The following is a 14,519-nucleotide window of genomic DNA, read 5'->3' as shown; positions in this document are numbered from 1 at the left end:
AAGTACTACGAAATCGAATCTAAAATCAACAACTCCTTGCAAATCAATCATCCATTCCTCCTCATCCATCTCCTTCTACTACTGAACAATTGAACATGGCTAACATTAAATTCCCCGAAATTTCCTTGCCTTCATTTTCTTGAAAATATGAAGACTGGATTGACTTTCACGACGTTTTCGAGTCGTAAGATTCATAATTCCTCCAATTTAACAGATATTAAAAAATTGTATTATCTACGCTCTTGCTTAAAAGCCGAAGCTTTAAACACTATTAAGGAAATAAGAGTTTCTGCCAGTAATTATGAATCAGCTTGGACACTTCTTAAGCAGCGATTTAAAAATACTAGATCAATAATAAAAGCTCATATACAAGGGATATTAACTTTCAAACGACTTGACAAACCTCAGTCTACCGCGCTAAAAAACTTATACAATACTATTAATAACCATTTGACTGCCTTAAAAAATTTAAGTGAACCAACTGATCAATGTACTGCGCTTTTAGTATTTTTAATTACAAATAAATTAGACCCCGAAACTAGAGATCGCTGGGAGGCATATCATGCTAAGAATATACTAAGCTATAATGATGGCAAAGATAACAAGTCTTCTGACTGCGAATCCAAACCGTATTCTTTTGAAAATTTAATGCAATTCTTATATAAACAAACAATGATCCAAGAAGTCCGGGAAGAAAATCGAACAATAAACACTAAAGGCCCGCCCTATAAAAATGTCCAGTCTAAACCGCATGTTAATCGAAATGTAAATAATATTTCATGTCATGTTAGCAATATCAACATTTCCAAATCTAAATGTGCAATCTGTAATGACAATCATACAACTGTTACCTGTAAACAGCTCACTAATCTTAACTCGTCACAAAGATACTTAAAGGTTCGTGAACTCAAGCTATGTATAAATTGACTAAGGTCAGGACACAAGACTGCAATGTAAGAGTCCTTATTGTTGCAAACTTTGCAATAAGCGTCATCACAGTATTCTTCATATTGATAACACTTCTCAAGCTTCAACAAATCAGTTACCCAAGACTGATGTTAAAGAGTCTTCCACTCCGCAACAGTCTGTATCTGCCTTTTCCAATAGTAGTAATGAAGTTATTCTAGCTACCGCCATTATCCTTATTAAGGACTCTCAGGGCGTTGCTTACCCTTGTCACGCACTTTTAGACAGCGGTAGTCAATCAAATTTTATTAGTCAATCACTAGTTTCTGCTTTAGGTCTCAAACAATGTAAAACCCTTGCATCAGTCACCGGAATCGGAAATACGGTAATGTCAGTAAATAAATACCTTTGTAAACGCTACAATAAATTCAAGATTAAATGATTACGAGGAAGATATATTTCTGTTGGTTTTAAGAAAATTGTTAACGATTTACCGACTTCCTCCTTCAACTTAAACTTAAACATAACTAATGACATTCAGTTAGCTGATGACGGGTTCTTTCAATCTAAACGAATCGACGTACTTCTGGGCGCAAGCATGTTTTTCGATATTTTGAGAGACGGCCAATTTAAACTAGGAAAGGATTTACCTACATTACAAAATTCAGTTTTTGGCTGGATCGCGAATGGCAAGATTGCGTCCAACCATGCATTACAGAAAACTCTGGCTCTTATCACGACTTGTAATACTTCAGATGAGAATTTGCATGATCTTCTTTCTTCATTCTGGAAAACTGAAGAGATTTCAAATAACGATAACAAATCCCTTGCCGAACAAGCATGTAAGCAACACTATATATCAAACGTAAAACGCCAGTCAGACGGCAAATTTGTTGTAAAATTACCTTTTTCGGATGATCCCACGAAATCATTAGGAAGGTCCAAGGCTAGGACCCAAAAGCCCTCCAAAATGGGGTGCACGGGGTGGAATGAAATGCCAGTTGATGCCATTTGAGTTCAGTTGATGTAAGTGAGTATTTGATGCGAATAGTTGTTGCAATTCTTTCGGTTCAAAATTGATTGTTGTCATTTGAATTGGTTGAGACCAGACATTTGACGATAACCACTGAGGTCCATTCCACCAGAGATTACAGTTTAAGTGCAATTCAGGTGACAGAGAATGAGAAATGAGATCAGCTGGATTATCCTGTGATTTTACGTGTTTCCATGTACAGTTAGGTGTTAATTCTTGAATTTTAGACACTATACCAACATATGTTTGCCAAGTTTTAAGAGGAGAATTTAACCAGTGAAGTACTATAGTAGAATCAGTCCACAGAGTGATATTGTTCATATTGAGTAAATCTAAGGCTTTAAGTGTTTTTTGAAGTAGTTGAGCCAATAGTAGTGCTCCACAGAGTTCTAGACGAGGTAATGACGTCAATTTTAGTGGAGCTACGCGCGATTTGGAGCATATCAACATCACGGTTACTTCACCACTTTCTGCTACAGTTCTCATATACAGGCAGGCTCCGTAAGCTTTTTCTGACTAATCAGAAAATCCATGTATTTCGAATGCTTGATCAGAGTTTCCAATCGATATTAGTCTATTGACCGTCAGTTGATTTAGCATCTGCAGTGATTCCCTGTATTCATTCCATTTTAGCTGCAAGGCACCAGGTACTTGATCCCATCCTAAGTCCTTTATGAGCCACATTTCTTGCATTAGAAGCTTAGCAATAATTATTATTGGTGATATTATGCCAATTGGATCAAATAGTCGAGATATATCTGACAAAATAACACGCTTAGTGACAACAATTGGAGGATCCCAGTTTACTTTAAAACCGGGATCGTTAGGTTTACTTTAAATCGAAACGCATCTGTTGATGGTTGCCAATATATTCCCAGAGTCTTAATTGCTTTGCTTTCTGAGTCTTCTATGACGAATCCTGATTCCAGATGTTCTTTTGGGACATTTTTCAAAATAGATGGGCGATTTGAACACCATTTGTGAAGTTGAAAACCTCCACTGTTTAGCAGATCAATTAATTCGGATTGTATTTCAATTAATTCGTTAACAGAATCTCCTCCAGTTAAGACATCATCGACATAACAGTCTCATCTTATAGATTTAGATGCTTTGGGGTACAAGTTCTTCCCTTCTTCTGCTAACTGAAACAAACAACGAATCGCTAAAAATGGAGCTGAAGCAGTGCCATAGGTAACTGTTTTCAATCTATAAGTGTCAATCTTGTCAGTTAAATCATTACACCATACAATTCGTTGACTCTCATCAATTAATATTTTACGGTACATTTGTTTAATATCTGCAGTAAATAGGAGTGAGTACGAAAAGATAACAGTATAGCTTGTAAGTCCCGCTGAATAGTTGGACCTGTCAATAAGACATCGTTTAAAGAATTATTGTTATAGGTCTTAGCTGATGCGTCAAAAACAACCCGTAATCGGGTCGTGGAGCTGGATGATGAGGTACGTAATAAGTGGTCTCTGGTTCCCTTTCTTCTGTTACAGGTTCCATCTCATCATTTTTGAGATATTCGTTTAAAAATTCATCATAACTCATTTTCATGTCGTTATCTCAGTTAAGCTTGTGCTCCTGAGAGTAAAAACGTTTAATGGCATATTAAACGTTATCCAAAGTGATAATTTTTATTAATTTACTATTATTATTTATTAATTCTTATTACATTCAGTGAAGAAAATAAAAACAGGCAAAAAATTATCAGCTTGCATTACGTTGCACAAGCATTCTACCAGATTAATTGTATGCAATAACTCGATTGTCTGTCAACTGCTTTTTACAAATGAGGTGTCATTTTGTTCAAAACAAAATGCTTAGTAAATTTTGTAAAAATAAAAATATAATCAAACAATTACAAAGATATTGAAGATTAAAAAATTAAGATGGCCGCCTTTTTGAAGGTGATGTTTCAAAATTTTTTATTTTATAGAATAAAACACTAGTCTTAGATTTGCTAAATTTAATTATAGTAGGTTTACTCATTCCTGAAAATTATTTTTTTGTTGAAAATCACAAAATGGCATCCAGAAAGAAAACAAAGCAAAATAGGACTTTTGTTGATACAGACTGTTTTTGCTCATTTTGGTGTCTTGAATCAGTACCTGAGGTTCAAGGAGTATGTACCGGAACACTTGTGTATATATATTTATATATATATATATATATCGTTGCCAAATTGCTTCGATTGCATGTGGCATCTTAAAAACTTGTGGTAGCCATGAAAATGCTTTTTGGGGATTTTGTAGTGGTGGCCTTGAGAAGGGCTGTTGAATCCAGTCTTCAGCAATGTTGGTTCGGCTCAATGGATTGTAGTCTGGGAGTTGCAGCTTGTCCTTTAGAATTAAATCAAGCTTCCTCTCGATGGTCGTTGGGTCTCGACTACAGCCTCTGCTATAGTGGTGGCTCCCAGATCCTTGCAGTGTGTGATCTATGTTGGTCATCCTTCACCAGTACAGTTGAGGCAGTTTTCCCTGACCAGTGCTTGTTCGGTTTTGCCTTCATTGCTACACTTTCTGGCACTAGCAGGCCAGCCAGGCCTGAACCGACAGGGATTTCATCAGCATCTGTCGCAAAATCCCATCAAGGGCCAGCCAGGGTAGTTCTTTCTATTTCTTCTTGATGGTCTGAGAGTGAGTGCTCTTAGATTCTAAGCTACTGGATATAAAGCCACCTGCATGTAGAGGTGTGTTGGAAGGTCAGCTGGGTTTGCAGGAGGAATGCATGCATGTAGGTGCATAGGTGAACTGCAAGCTCTCCTTCCCAACATTTAACAACTAACATCATGCTCACCAATTATGAAGCACAGCATGTGACAGCTATATATATTTATATATATATATATTGCTAATGCTGATTTGATGTTTGAGAATAATGTGTCTTAATATTTTCTAAAAAAATAAACTAGTTACATTTTCAATGCTTTTATTAATATTTATTTTTACATCAAAAAATTATTTTGATATATTATAATCAGTTTCTACAGTCAATTTTAATGTATGAATTTCTTTTTAAATGATTAATTTTTTTTTTACATTATAGTTAAATATTAATATATATTATCTACATATCTTACCCCTCATAAATATAAAAGTATATTTATTGTATGGGTTACATCATAATATATTACACCTTTTTCAAAATGCAGTATAAATATTTCTAACTTAACAGTTAATAATTGTATACTCCACTGGAAAACTAATTTTTCATATAAATTATATCATTAAATATAAAAAAATTTTATTTACATATTTGTAATTAAATTATTTTTTTTTTATATTTTATATAAATTTTTGAATACATACTATTTACATTGAAAGAAATTATTTTTAATTTTTGAACTTTCAATTTATTGATTATTTTATTCCAATTGTTACTCTAAATTTAATTTAAGTAATCTAATTATTTTATCTATTACTGAAGACAAGTCCTATGAATTTGAAACGTTTATTATATAAATTGTTAAGTTTACGTTAAGCTTGCTACTTTGGTGAATTCAGAGGTAGTTTTTTTAATTAATTATACAACTGGGAACAAGAAAAAGTCATGAATGCCATATCTGAAGAATATGGGGGCTGTAGCATCAGTATCTTGAACCAAACTTTTCCGTATTACATTTTTGCTCCCAGGTTCTAATAATACCCCATGTTGCCATTCTTTTCTGGTGCAATGTTCTTTCTTGTCCCGGCTTTCCCATTCATACAAAAAGCAGGGATATTTGGTGAATCCTCCCTGCTGTCCAAGAAACATACGTTTAGATCATCACATATTATCCTTTCAGTTTAGACAGAACTAATTCTAAATTCTCATAGCATTCTTTCAGATAAAGGGAATGTCCTACCAGCACTGAAGCAATATTCGTTGCCATTATGGAGAATAATAGCTTTGAGGCTTCTTTTGGATGAGTCACTAAACAGCCTCCATTCATTCACATCATACTTTATGTTCAAGTGCTCCATTACACCAGGAATATTGTTACAATAGATTAATCTTCCATCTTCAGAAAAGTACAGAGTAAGGAAGTCTGTTTCTATACCATGAGAAAGAAGTGCCAGGGGCCAGTGAGTTTTTTTTTTAATTTAGACCCTAAAAGTTCTACTGAATTTTTAGGAAAACTTAAGTCTCTGACAAAGTCATTGAGTTCATGCTGTGAAAAAGGTTGTGGTTCAGAACTACCAGAAATAAAATCATCATTATCACCGTCATCATCCTGTGACTGTTTCAAAATTGTTCAGTATATCTTTGGAATTGAAGGTACAGGTAAGCTAGGGCTGTCAGGTCAGGGCGTAGTGCCAAATAACAATTTGGATATACAATTTTTTTATTATTTTTTAGATTGAACCCTTGTACATTATAAGAACAAAAGTAGCAATCATCATTGTGATTTTGTAGTTCTCTCCAGTTTATTAGTTCTCCAAACCGAAAACACTTTTTCTTACCTTATGTCTATTTGTGTAGCTCTTCCAAACCAGTAAAACAAACTGTACGAGGGAAACACGTTTTATCTTGGTCACCAAGTTTTACCCCAAAATAGGCGTAGTACACTTTTTTAATGAAGTCTGTAATACTTCTTTGCTGTTTCTTCACCACAAACTCCATCAAATTTAAGAGAAGGTACAGGTGTATTAACACAACCTGCTTGAAGCCATTTTGAAATATAAAAACACAAGGACAGCACAAATAAAATAACTTCAAAAATGAAAGAAAATTAAAAACTATAGAAGGTCTAGAAAACTATTTAACACTAGCAAAACCTTTCAATATAATGTTCTAATTGTAACTGATTTATTTTTATTTTAGTAGAGTGAAGGAGAGTAAGAGTAAGAGTGAGTCATCACCTTAGCTTGACAAAAATGACTCATGAAGTCACTAATTAATCATATTACATCATCTTATTAATCACTCATCTTACTCTATCAAACCAAAATTATGAACACTACTTATATTCATATAACCATAGTAAAGTATCAAAACAAATTAATATAGGCCTAAGTTTTTATTCAAAGTTTTATAAATAAAATATTTTATCAATTTTGAGAATATTAAAAAAAAATTGATTTAGTGAAAAAGTGGTACGTGATGAAATTTGTTGACCAGCACACAAAAATCTATAAGAATCAGTTATTAGTTCCCAAAACCTTTTCCATTGCTGACTTGTACAATTAGTGGATCTCTTATTAATTTTTTTTTTTTTTTGTTAATTAATTAATATTTAATATCATTTATAATTTTATCTATTTTATTTGCTTGCATTTTCTTATAAAATGCTGTTATAAGCTATAAACTGTAACCTTCATTGATTCTAAAAATAATTTTCAGTAATATTTCTCATTTGATGCTTTATATTTCTGATAACTTTTCCTTTCTCTGATCATAATTAGGTTAATTTTGTTTGATAGTGGCATGTAATATTTTATGATACTATTCCTTATTTTTTATGTTCACAGGTCAGCTTAAATTCATCTGGGGTAAATGTTCAGCTAAGTTTCTCTTACTATGATCTAAATTGTTTATCAATACCTTATCTGTGTTAGATAATTGTTTTATTTGTAAAACAGTTGTCTATAAATGTAAATGCTGAGGGTTAGAATATTTAGATTTCTAAAAAGCAGTTTGTTTATAAATAGTTTATTATATCCATGACATATTCCTTTGAATCCTTTTGGAGTTTGAAAAGTGATGTAGTATTTACCTACTTCCTAGGTAATAATATCTTATTTCAAAATATATTTTACATAATCATGAAAATTATATCTTTTGCAAGTGTTTCTTGAGTAGTTTAAGAAATAATAGAAAGAGAAAAAAATAGAACTGAATTTGTTAGTGAGAGATGAGATATGTGATGTTTGATTTAAATGTTTATTGATTATCGTACCAAGAAATTCATGGTTTTGATTAAATTTGGAAATCTTAAACGATAATTAGATTTATTATTGAGATAGTATGGGAATTCATAGTGACAGTACTGATTAAAGATTTTCAATATGACTAGTCTTCTATTACTTAGTAAAATTATTAGTGGAATGGGAGTGCTGTTGTGTGATTTAAAAAGATTTATACCATTTTATGTTTAACACCAAAAAAAGAAAAAAGTATATTTGCAGAAACTTATACATCTAGTGCTCAGTAGACGTGCCAATTGCTCTCCTGCAAATTTATTTTGAATACTGAGGATATTGGATGAGTGCAGGGTGTTATTGGTATAATATTTGTTTCTTTTATAGATTTTTCCATTTTTTTTTTTTACAGGAGAATTGTTATTATATCAGTATGTTGCTTGCTTTATTTGTCATTATGGATGAGTTATTTGTATTTTAATGCAAAATTTGAAGATTCTGATGGTGAAGAAATACCTTTGTATGAAGCAATACATGATTCGTTAAGATCTCCTTGGTGGTCAGAATTTAAACAATCATTATATGATACCTGGTTGTTTGCACAAACACATGGTTGGACTGAAGCATGGAAACAAGTTATTGATCTTAGTGAAATTAATAAAGAAGAGAATGCATTTTTGGTAATTATGTTTTTAATTATATCTCTATTGATAAAGGTAATACCTGCAGTATTGTAGGTATATCGTCTAACAATATTAATTAAAATTATTACAGTACATGCTCTCTATGCTATATTTAATTACTTTATATCGCTGTTATAAAAATTTTTATAACAGCTATAACTCTTTTGATAGTGACTAGTGTCACTGGTATAATATTCCACTATAGTTATGACAACCTACGAATACTGCTTTGTTTTTTTTTTCATGAAGTATTGTCACATTATATTAATGCTAACATTTTCCTAAATATTTTATAATATTCAAGTTACCATGTGGGTATATCTGCTATTTGTCTATAACCTATGTCATTGTTGAATTTTGTCTTTTATTGATTTATTTATAATTATTATATACTAAACATGCTTCACATACATACTATGAGATTAGGTTGATGAAATAGTACTTGAAAAGATATGTACCAAAAATACCAGTACACAAAATGGCTGGCCAGTTTTATATGGAACATTAATTTAAATACACAATATTTAATTTTATACACAATTTATAAATATACTTAACTTTTTATTTATTTCTGTTTTAATTTTCACATATATTTTTTTTATAAATATTTCTTTTGAATTAATTATGTTCAATTTCTAACATTCTGGGCTGCAGAACATTTTACGATATTGAGACAGAACGTTTGGAATTCATGGTCAAGGTCAAGCCGTCCTCCTCAAAGAAGTAGAAGTAGAAGTAGAAGTTTTCTCCCACTACCTAACCCAGAATCAAACTGTGTTCGCATTAGGAACAACATTGTTGCGTGGAATATGAATTGTTACTGAAAAGCTCTTTGTGTCCGATCACTCATCAGATCAATTGCTTTTAAAATACGCATGCACAGTAAAGCCATAATGTGCTCCAATCCAAACCATGTTGGATACTGAAATAGGGTCACCGATGGAACAAAGGGAGACCACATGCACCTGCCTGCCCCCACCACCACCCAAGCATTATTCCCTGCTAACTACTTAGTCGGTTCTGCCTCACTGTGTATAAAATCATATATTGTTACATGGCATCTACCATAAAATTGTAATGGATTGAGCACGGTTTGTAACCAAACATGCCATTACAACTGAAAAGCTTAATTAAAGTTATTATTATTATTATAAATTGTAATGAATGTAATTTCAAAAGAGTGAACCGTATTTATTAATGTTATTAATAAATTGGAATCATACTAAATCTAAAATAATTAAAAATGTATGTATTTATATATCATCAGTTATCAAATAAACAAGGATCGTTTAGTAATTAAACAGAATAAACTTTTATAAATTTATTACTAAGCACTTAGAAATGTTAATATTTACATTTTTTTATTTATAATCTTAATTCATTATGGTTTGGCCCATTTCTCTGTAAGCTCTCATTCCATCTGCAAAGAATTGTTTAGAATGTTCTCAGAAATATATTTACACCGCTGTATTCTCTTTTTCATTATGTTTGTAACCAAACGTGCTATTACAATTGAAAAGCTTAATTAAACATATTATTATTATGTTATCTTAAATTGTAATGACTGTAATACCAAAAGAGTGAACTATATTTATTAATGTTATTAATAAACTGGAATCATAATAAATCTAAAATAATTAAAAAAGAAGTTGTATATATCGAAATGAGCTGATTTCGAAGTTGCGAGTTCCAACGTTCAAATCCTAGTAAAGGCAGTTCCTTTTATACGAATTTGAATACTAGATTGTAGATACCAGTGTTCTTTGGTGATTGGGTTTCAGTTAATCATATATCTCAGAAATCGTCGACCTGAGACTGTACAAGACTACACTTTACTTACACTCATACATATCATCTTCATTCATCCTCTGAAGTAATACCTTACGGTGGTTCCGGAGGCTAAACAGAAAAAGAATGATAATTCAGCGATCACGTCTTGTACCAATTGGTGATATGAAGGAAAACATTTTTCATGCTGAAAGAATTATTCCTTTATTCAACAATCCACATCATTTAGTGCAAATAGAATTGAAATTATTTTCAGCTACTCTGATGAATAAATGACACTATTAAAGTTTTGACTGTTGACACTTCTAAATAACGACAAAGAGTAAGACATTCATTTATCAAAGCACAGTAAACATTTTGATGAAAAGTACATTTGTTACTGCAGATCTGTGTGTGTTCCATTATTTACTCTGTTTCCCTAATTCTGGTCCATAATTGTGTATCCATATCTAGGTCTTATTACAGGTTATTATTTTATTAAAAAATATTTTGTCCTTACTATCAAAATGAACTTTCAGTTCTGTTGGAATCTGTAATTTTCATGTTTCATTTGTTTTTGTAAACATTTTGAAAGCTTAGCTTATCTTATAAAAATGCATTATTTATTGTGAATAATTATACTGGTTTTAGGTAGATTTCATAAGAAAGCTTCCTATTGTAATGGGTACCATGATTCGACTTCCAGAAAATTTTCACATATCTTCGCATTTCCCATGCCCCCAGACTCCAAAACCACCATCAGTCCAAAAGTTGATATATATATATTTCACTTAAATATAACTGCCATAATTTAGTGCCAATCACTTTCAAATTGATATATAACCAAAAATCTTAGTCAAGTTTGTTAGTGGGCAAAATCAGACCATGGGGGTGGAAATGGGGGAGTTTTTCAAAAAACAAAATACTGCTATTGCTATAACTTTCTTATTAAGTAAAGTATTGAATTTGTTTAGTTTTTTTTTAAATTGTTCATAGCTGGTATTAATGCTAGGTAGTGAACCTGTTTTCTGAAGATTGCAAAAAGTCATGCTAATTGTTTTTGAATCTGCAATTTGAAAAACATATTTTGAACCCTACTGCAGCAGCTGTAGCATTATCATTACACACACCCAAAATGAATACCATATCAGTGTATTCCTCTGTTGTAAATAAGTAAGACATTACTTCCATGGCAAACCGATTACCTTCAAACTAAAATTGACAGAAAACCTTTGCTAACAACAGCACAGTTCACAGTACCTGATATACTTAATGTACCTTACAGAATGATTTAAATTTAAACACTAATGCAGTATTGCACATTGTTGATCAGCTGTTGCTATTTTATTGCCAACTTTAAAGTAATAATTTTTCAAATAATGTATTGTATTTTTTATAAGTAATAAAAAAAAATTGCCTACATAATGTTTATTTTACAATTGTGTAATTTCCAGTTTTTTTTTTTGTTTTTTTTAACAGAGATTTTAACAGTGAATTTTGTTTACAAGTTTTTCACATCACCAAAAAAAGAATTTCATTTTTGTTTACATTAAATAAGAATTTTTCTGACAAATGTAGTATTGTACTGTTTCTAAATAAAATACGAATTTTTCTCATTTTTCATTGTTTATTCAATTTAGCTTATAAAATTCTGTTCAGAATTAAATTCTGTACAATTTTTCTTTAAAAGCTTTATGTGTTTATTACTCATTTAACAGAGTTATTATATGTCAAACAGGAAAAAAACAGGAGTTTGTAACCCAATTATTGGTCTTTGTCCCAGATTTCTCAAAAACTACTGCAGATGCAGTTCTGTTATCTATTTTATTCAATATTTCAGTTCAAAAACCATATGAAATCACTAATTCTATCCCTTAATTAACATCTTAAAAGTTTCAGTACTACCTCATTTCACTGGGATAGCTGAAATCCAAACGAAATTTTTTACTAGTGGCAAATTGTAAATGAAATATTTTAAGACTGTTTAAATGTTTTTTTCCCATTATTTTCTTGAGTAGAATAGGTTATGAAAGTCCCGGGAGAACATTTTGTACGTATGCTCATCGGGTATATTAGTAGAACATCCGGTTTGACACATTCTGTATATTAACTATTATTTACATCTGTGATATCTATCACAGATTCTATCCGTGATTTTGTTATCATAATTAATAAATTGTTGCCTTTCAATAATTTAGTTATTTTTAATACTTGGATACAGAATGTTACACACAAAAACAACATAGATAAAAGAAAATTTATTTTCCATCTTGACTACATGTGAATGATGAAACTATTTGTTTAAACTTAACTCTGCACTATCAGTTAAATTGTTTACTTCAATACTATAAACTTGAGTTTCACAAACTAACAAAAGACTACAACTGCACAATCCCAACATTAATTTCATTCACCATTAATCTTTTCATAATTTTTCAACTCCATTATATTATTGTACATAATTCTAAATTATGTAATTATTATAATTTAATAACAGTGCTACCTTATTCTATGTGGAGTATACCTCTATTGTTAAATCTGCTATTAAAATTCACTTGCCAAGATTTTAATGTGTGCTTTAACTGAATTGTTACATTTTTTTAATATTGAATAGTTAGTTTTACTGTTTTAATGAAAAAAGGTCTTTTACAGTGTTCTTTATTTAATTTTATTAAATTTAAATTTATTTAATTTAATTTTTTTAAACATAATGTTTTTCATTAGTATTAAATAAAGTTAGCTACTTAGACTATGATAATGTGAAGATAGTATTGAAACTTTATGAAAAGAGGGTTAGAAAACTGATCAACTACCATAGAAGGAGAAAAATCATTTAACTCTTCTGTCTTTTCAAAATTGTTCCTTTATCATCCTTACTTTTAATAATTTTCTCTTTTTGTACTAACAAAATTGTAAAAAAAAAACTTTTCTTTTTTTATCTCTCATTATATTTTTCTAATATCATCAAATTTCTCCTTTGCCAATTGTAAACCACCATGGTGAGATGTCAACCTTTTGAGTAGTGCATAATTAGCATTTCTGCCTTTTATCCCGAAGGCTCTGGGTTCAAAACCAGTTCAGGCTTGGATAATTACACCTTCGTTTCGATATAGTAATCATATATCCATGTACCTGTTATGGCATATTTGAGTAATTCTAAATCATCAGCTAAATCAACTAACAATTGTTCTGCGATGGTGCTTTTTGTTGAAAATCCAAAATTTTACAACAGATTTTTTTACTTCTTGTCTGATACCCAAAATACCAGTGAAAATCTTTTCTCAAGCGCCATAAGAGATCCCAACTCTTCAGCAACTTCTCTTATAGTAATTTCATGATTACTAATCCTATATCCTTTGTTTTGATCAGTATTTTCAGTCTGTTAATGTGTTAGGATGTCCAACCCTTATGTTGTTTGAAACCGTTTGTACTACTCATAAATCCTTAGCATCAATACAACAGCCTCGTCAAAAGTCTTCTTTAAACATTTTTACCACTTCACTGCATTTATTCCATTTTTTTCCCAAAATTCAGAGTGATTTATTATTAAATTGTCTTTTGATTTCTCCACTTGCCATGAAGTGTATGAAAATTTCTTCTTTGGCAGTTGAGAGCCCTTCAGGAATATTCTGAAATGGATCCCTAACCCACTCATAATTTACAACCAAGTTGTCATCAGCAAGAAAATACTTTTTAAATTTCTTTCCCAGCATGGCTAAATGGTTTTCAGTGGTTAAATAACAACTTTCACATCTTGTTCTTTAGCTTTGTAAATTTTAACACATTTGCAAACATTTCTAGGTTTTTTGCTTTAAATTTCTGGTCCACAACTCCAATTTTCTACAAAAACATTATTTTTATCACTCATATCCAACATATGTGTATTTGATCCTTGGAGTTGATTATTCAAGGTATTTAATTTCTTGAATGTATCGACCAAGTAGCTCAGTTCCATCAAAATAAACCATCTCGAAACTCTCAGCTTCTGGTCGGTTTTCGTCTTCTAGAAAAATGGTGATTTCATCTTTTAATTCATAAACACGTTGCAAAAATTTCCCATGTAATAATCATCTTGCCTTGCAATAAAATAGTAATGCTGAATGTGCTGTACCCATGTCTTTACAAAGTGCAGAATAGATTTTTAATTTTAGAGGTCTCATTTTTATGTAATTTACTACAGTTACAATTGTCATTAGCATATTATTTAGACCAAGACTGATTTCTTTGGAAGACAGAGCTTCTTTGTGGATCATGCAATGTGTCCAGTCACACTGTGGAGACTTG

General features: G+C 31.1%; 1 protein-coding gene across 1 annotated transcript in view; it reads left to right on the top strand.

Annotated features, from left to right (window-relative positions):
- wus (TM2 and DnaJ domain-containing protein wurst) overlaps positions 1-14,519 on the top strand; it is a 34,410-nt gene that overhangs the window by 7,822 nt on the left and 12,069 nt on the right. Inside the window, exon 4 of the mRNA XM_075373194.1 lies at positions 8,198-8,465. Coding sequence (XP_075229309.1) covers positions 8,198-8,465 — 268 coding nt within the window. The remainder of the gene's footprint in view (positions 1-8,197; positions 8,466-14,519) is intronic.

Source organism: Lycorma delicatula, chromosome 8 (genome assembly GCF_047948215.1).
Source record: "Lycorma delicatula isolate Av1 chromosome 8, ASM4794821v1, whole genome shotgun sequence".
NCBI lineage: Eukaryota > Metazoa > Arthropoda > Insecta > Hemiptera > Fulgoridae > Lycorma > Lycorma delicatula.
This window is presented reverse-complemented; position numbering and strand designations above follow the sequence as displayed.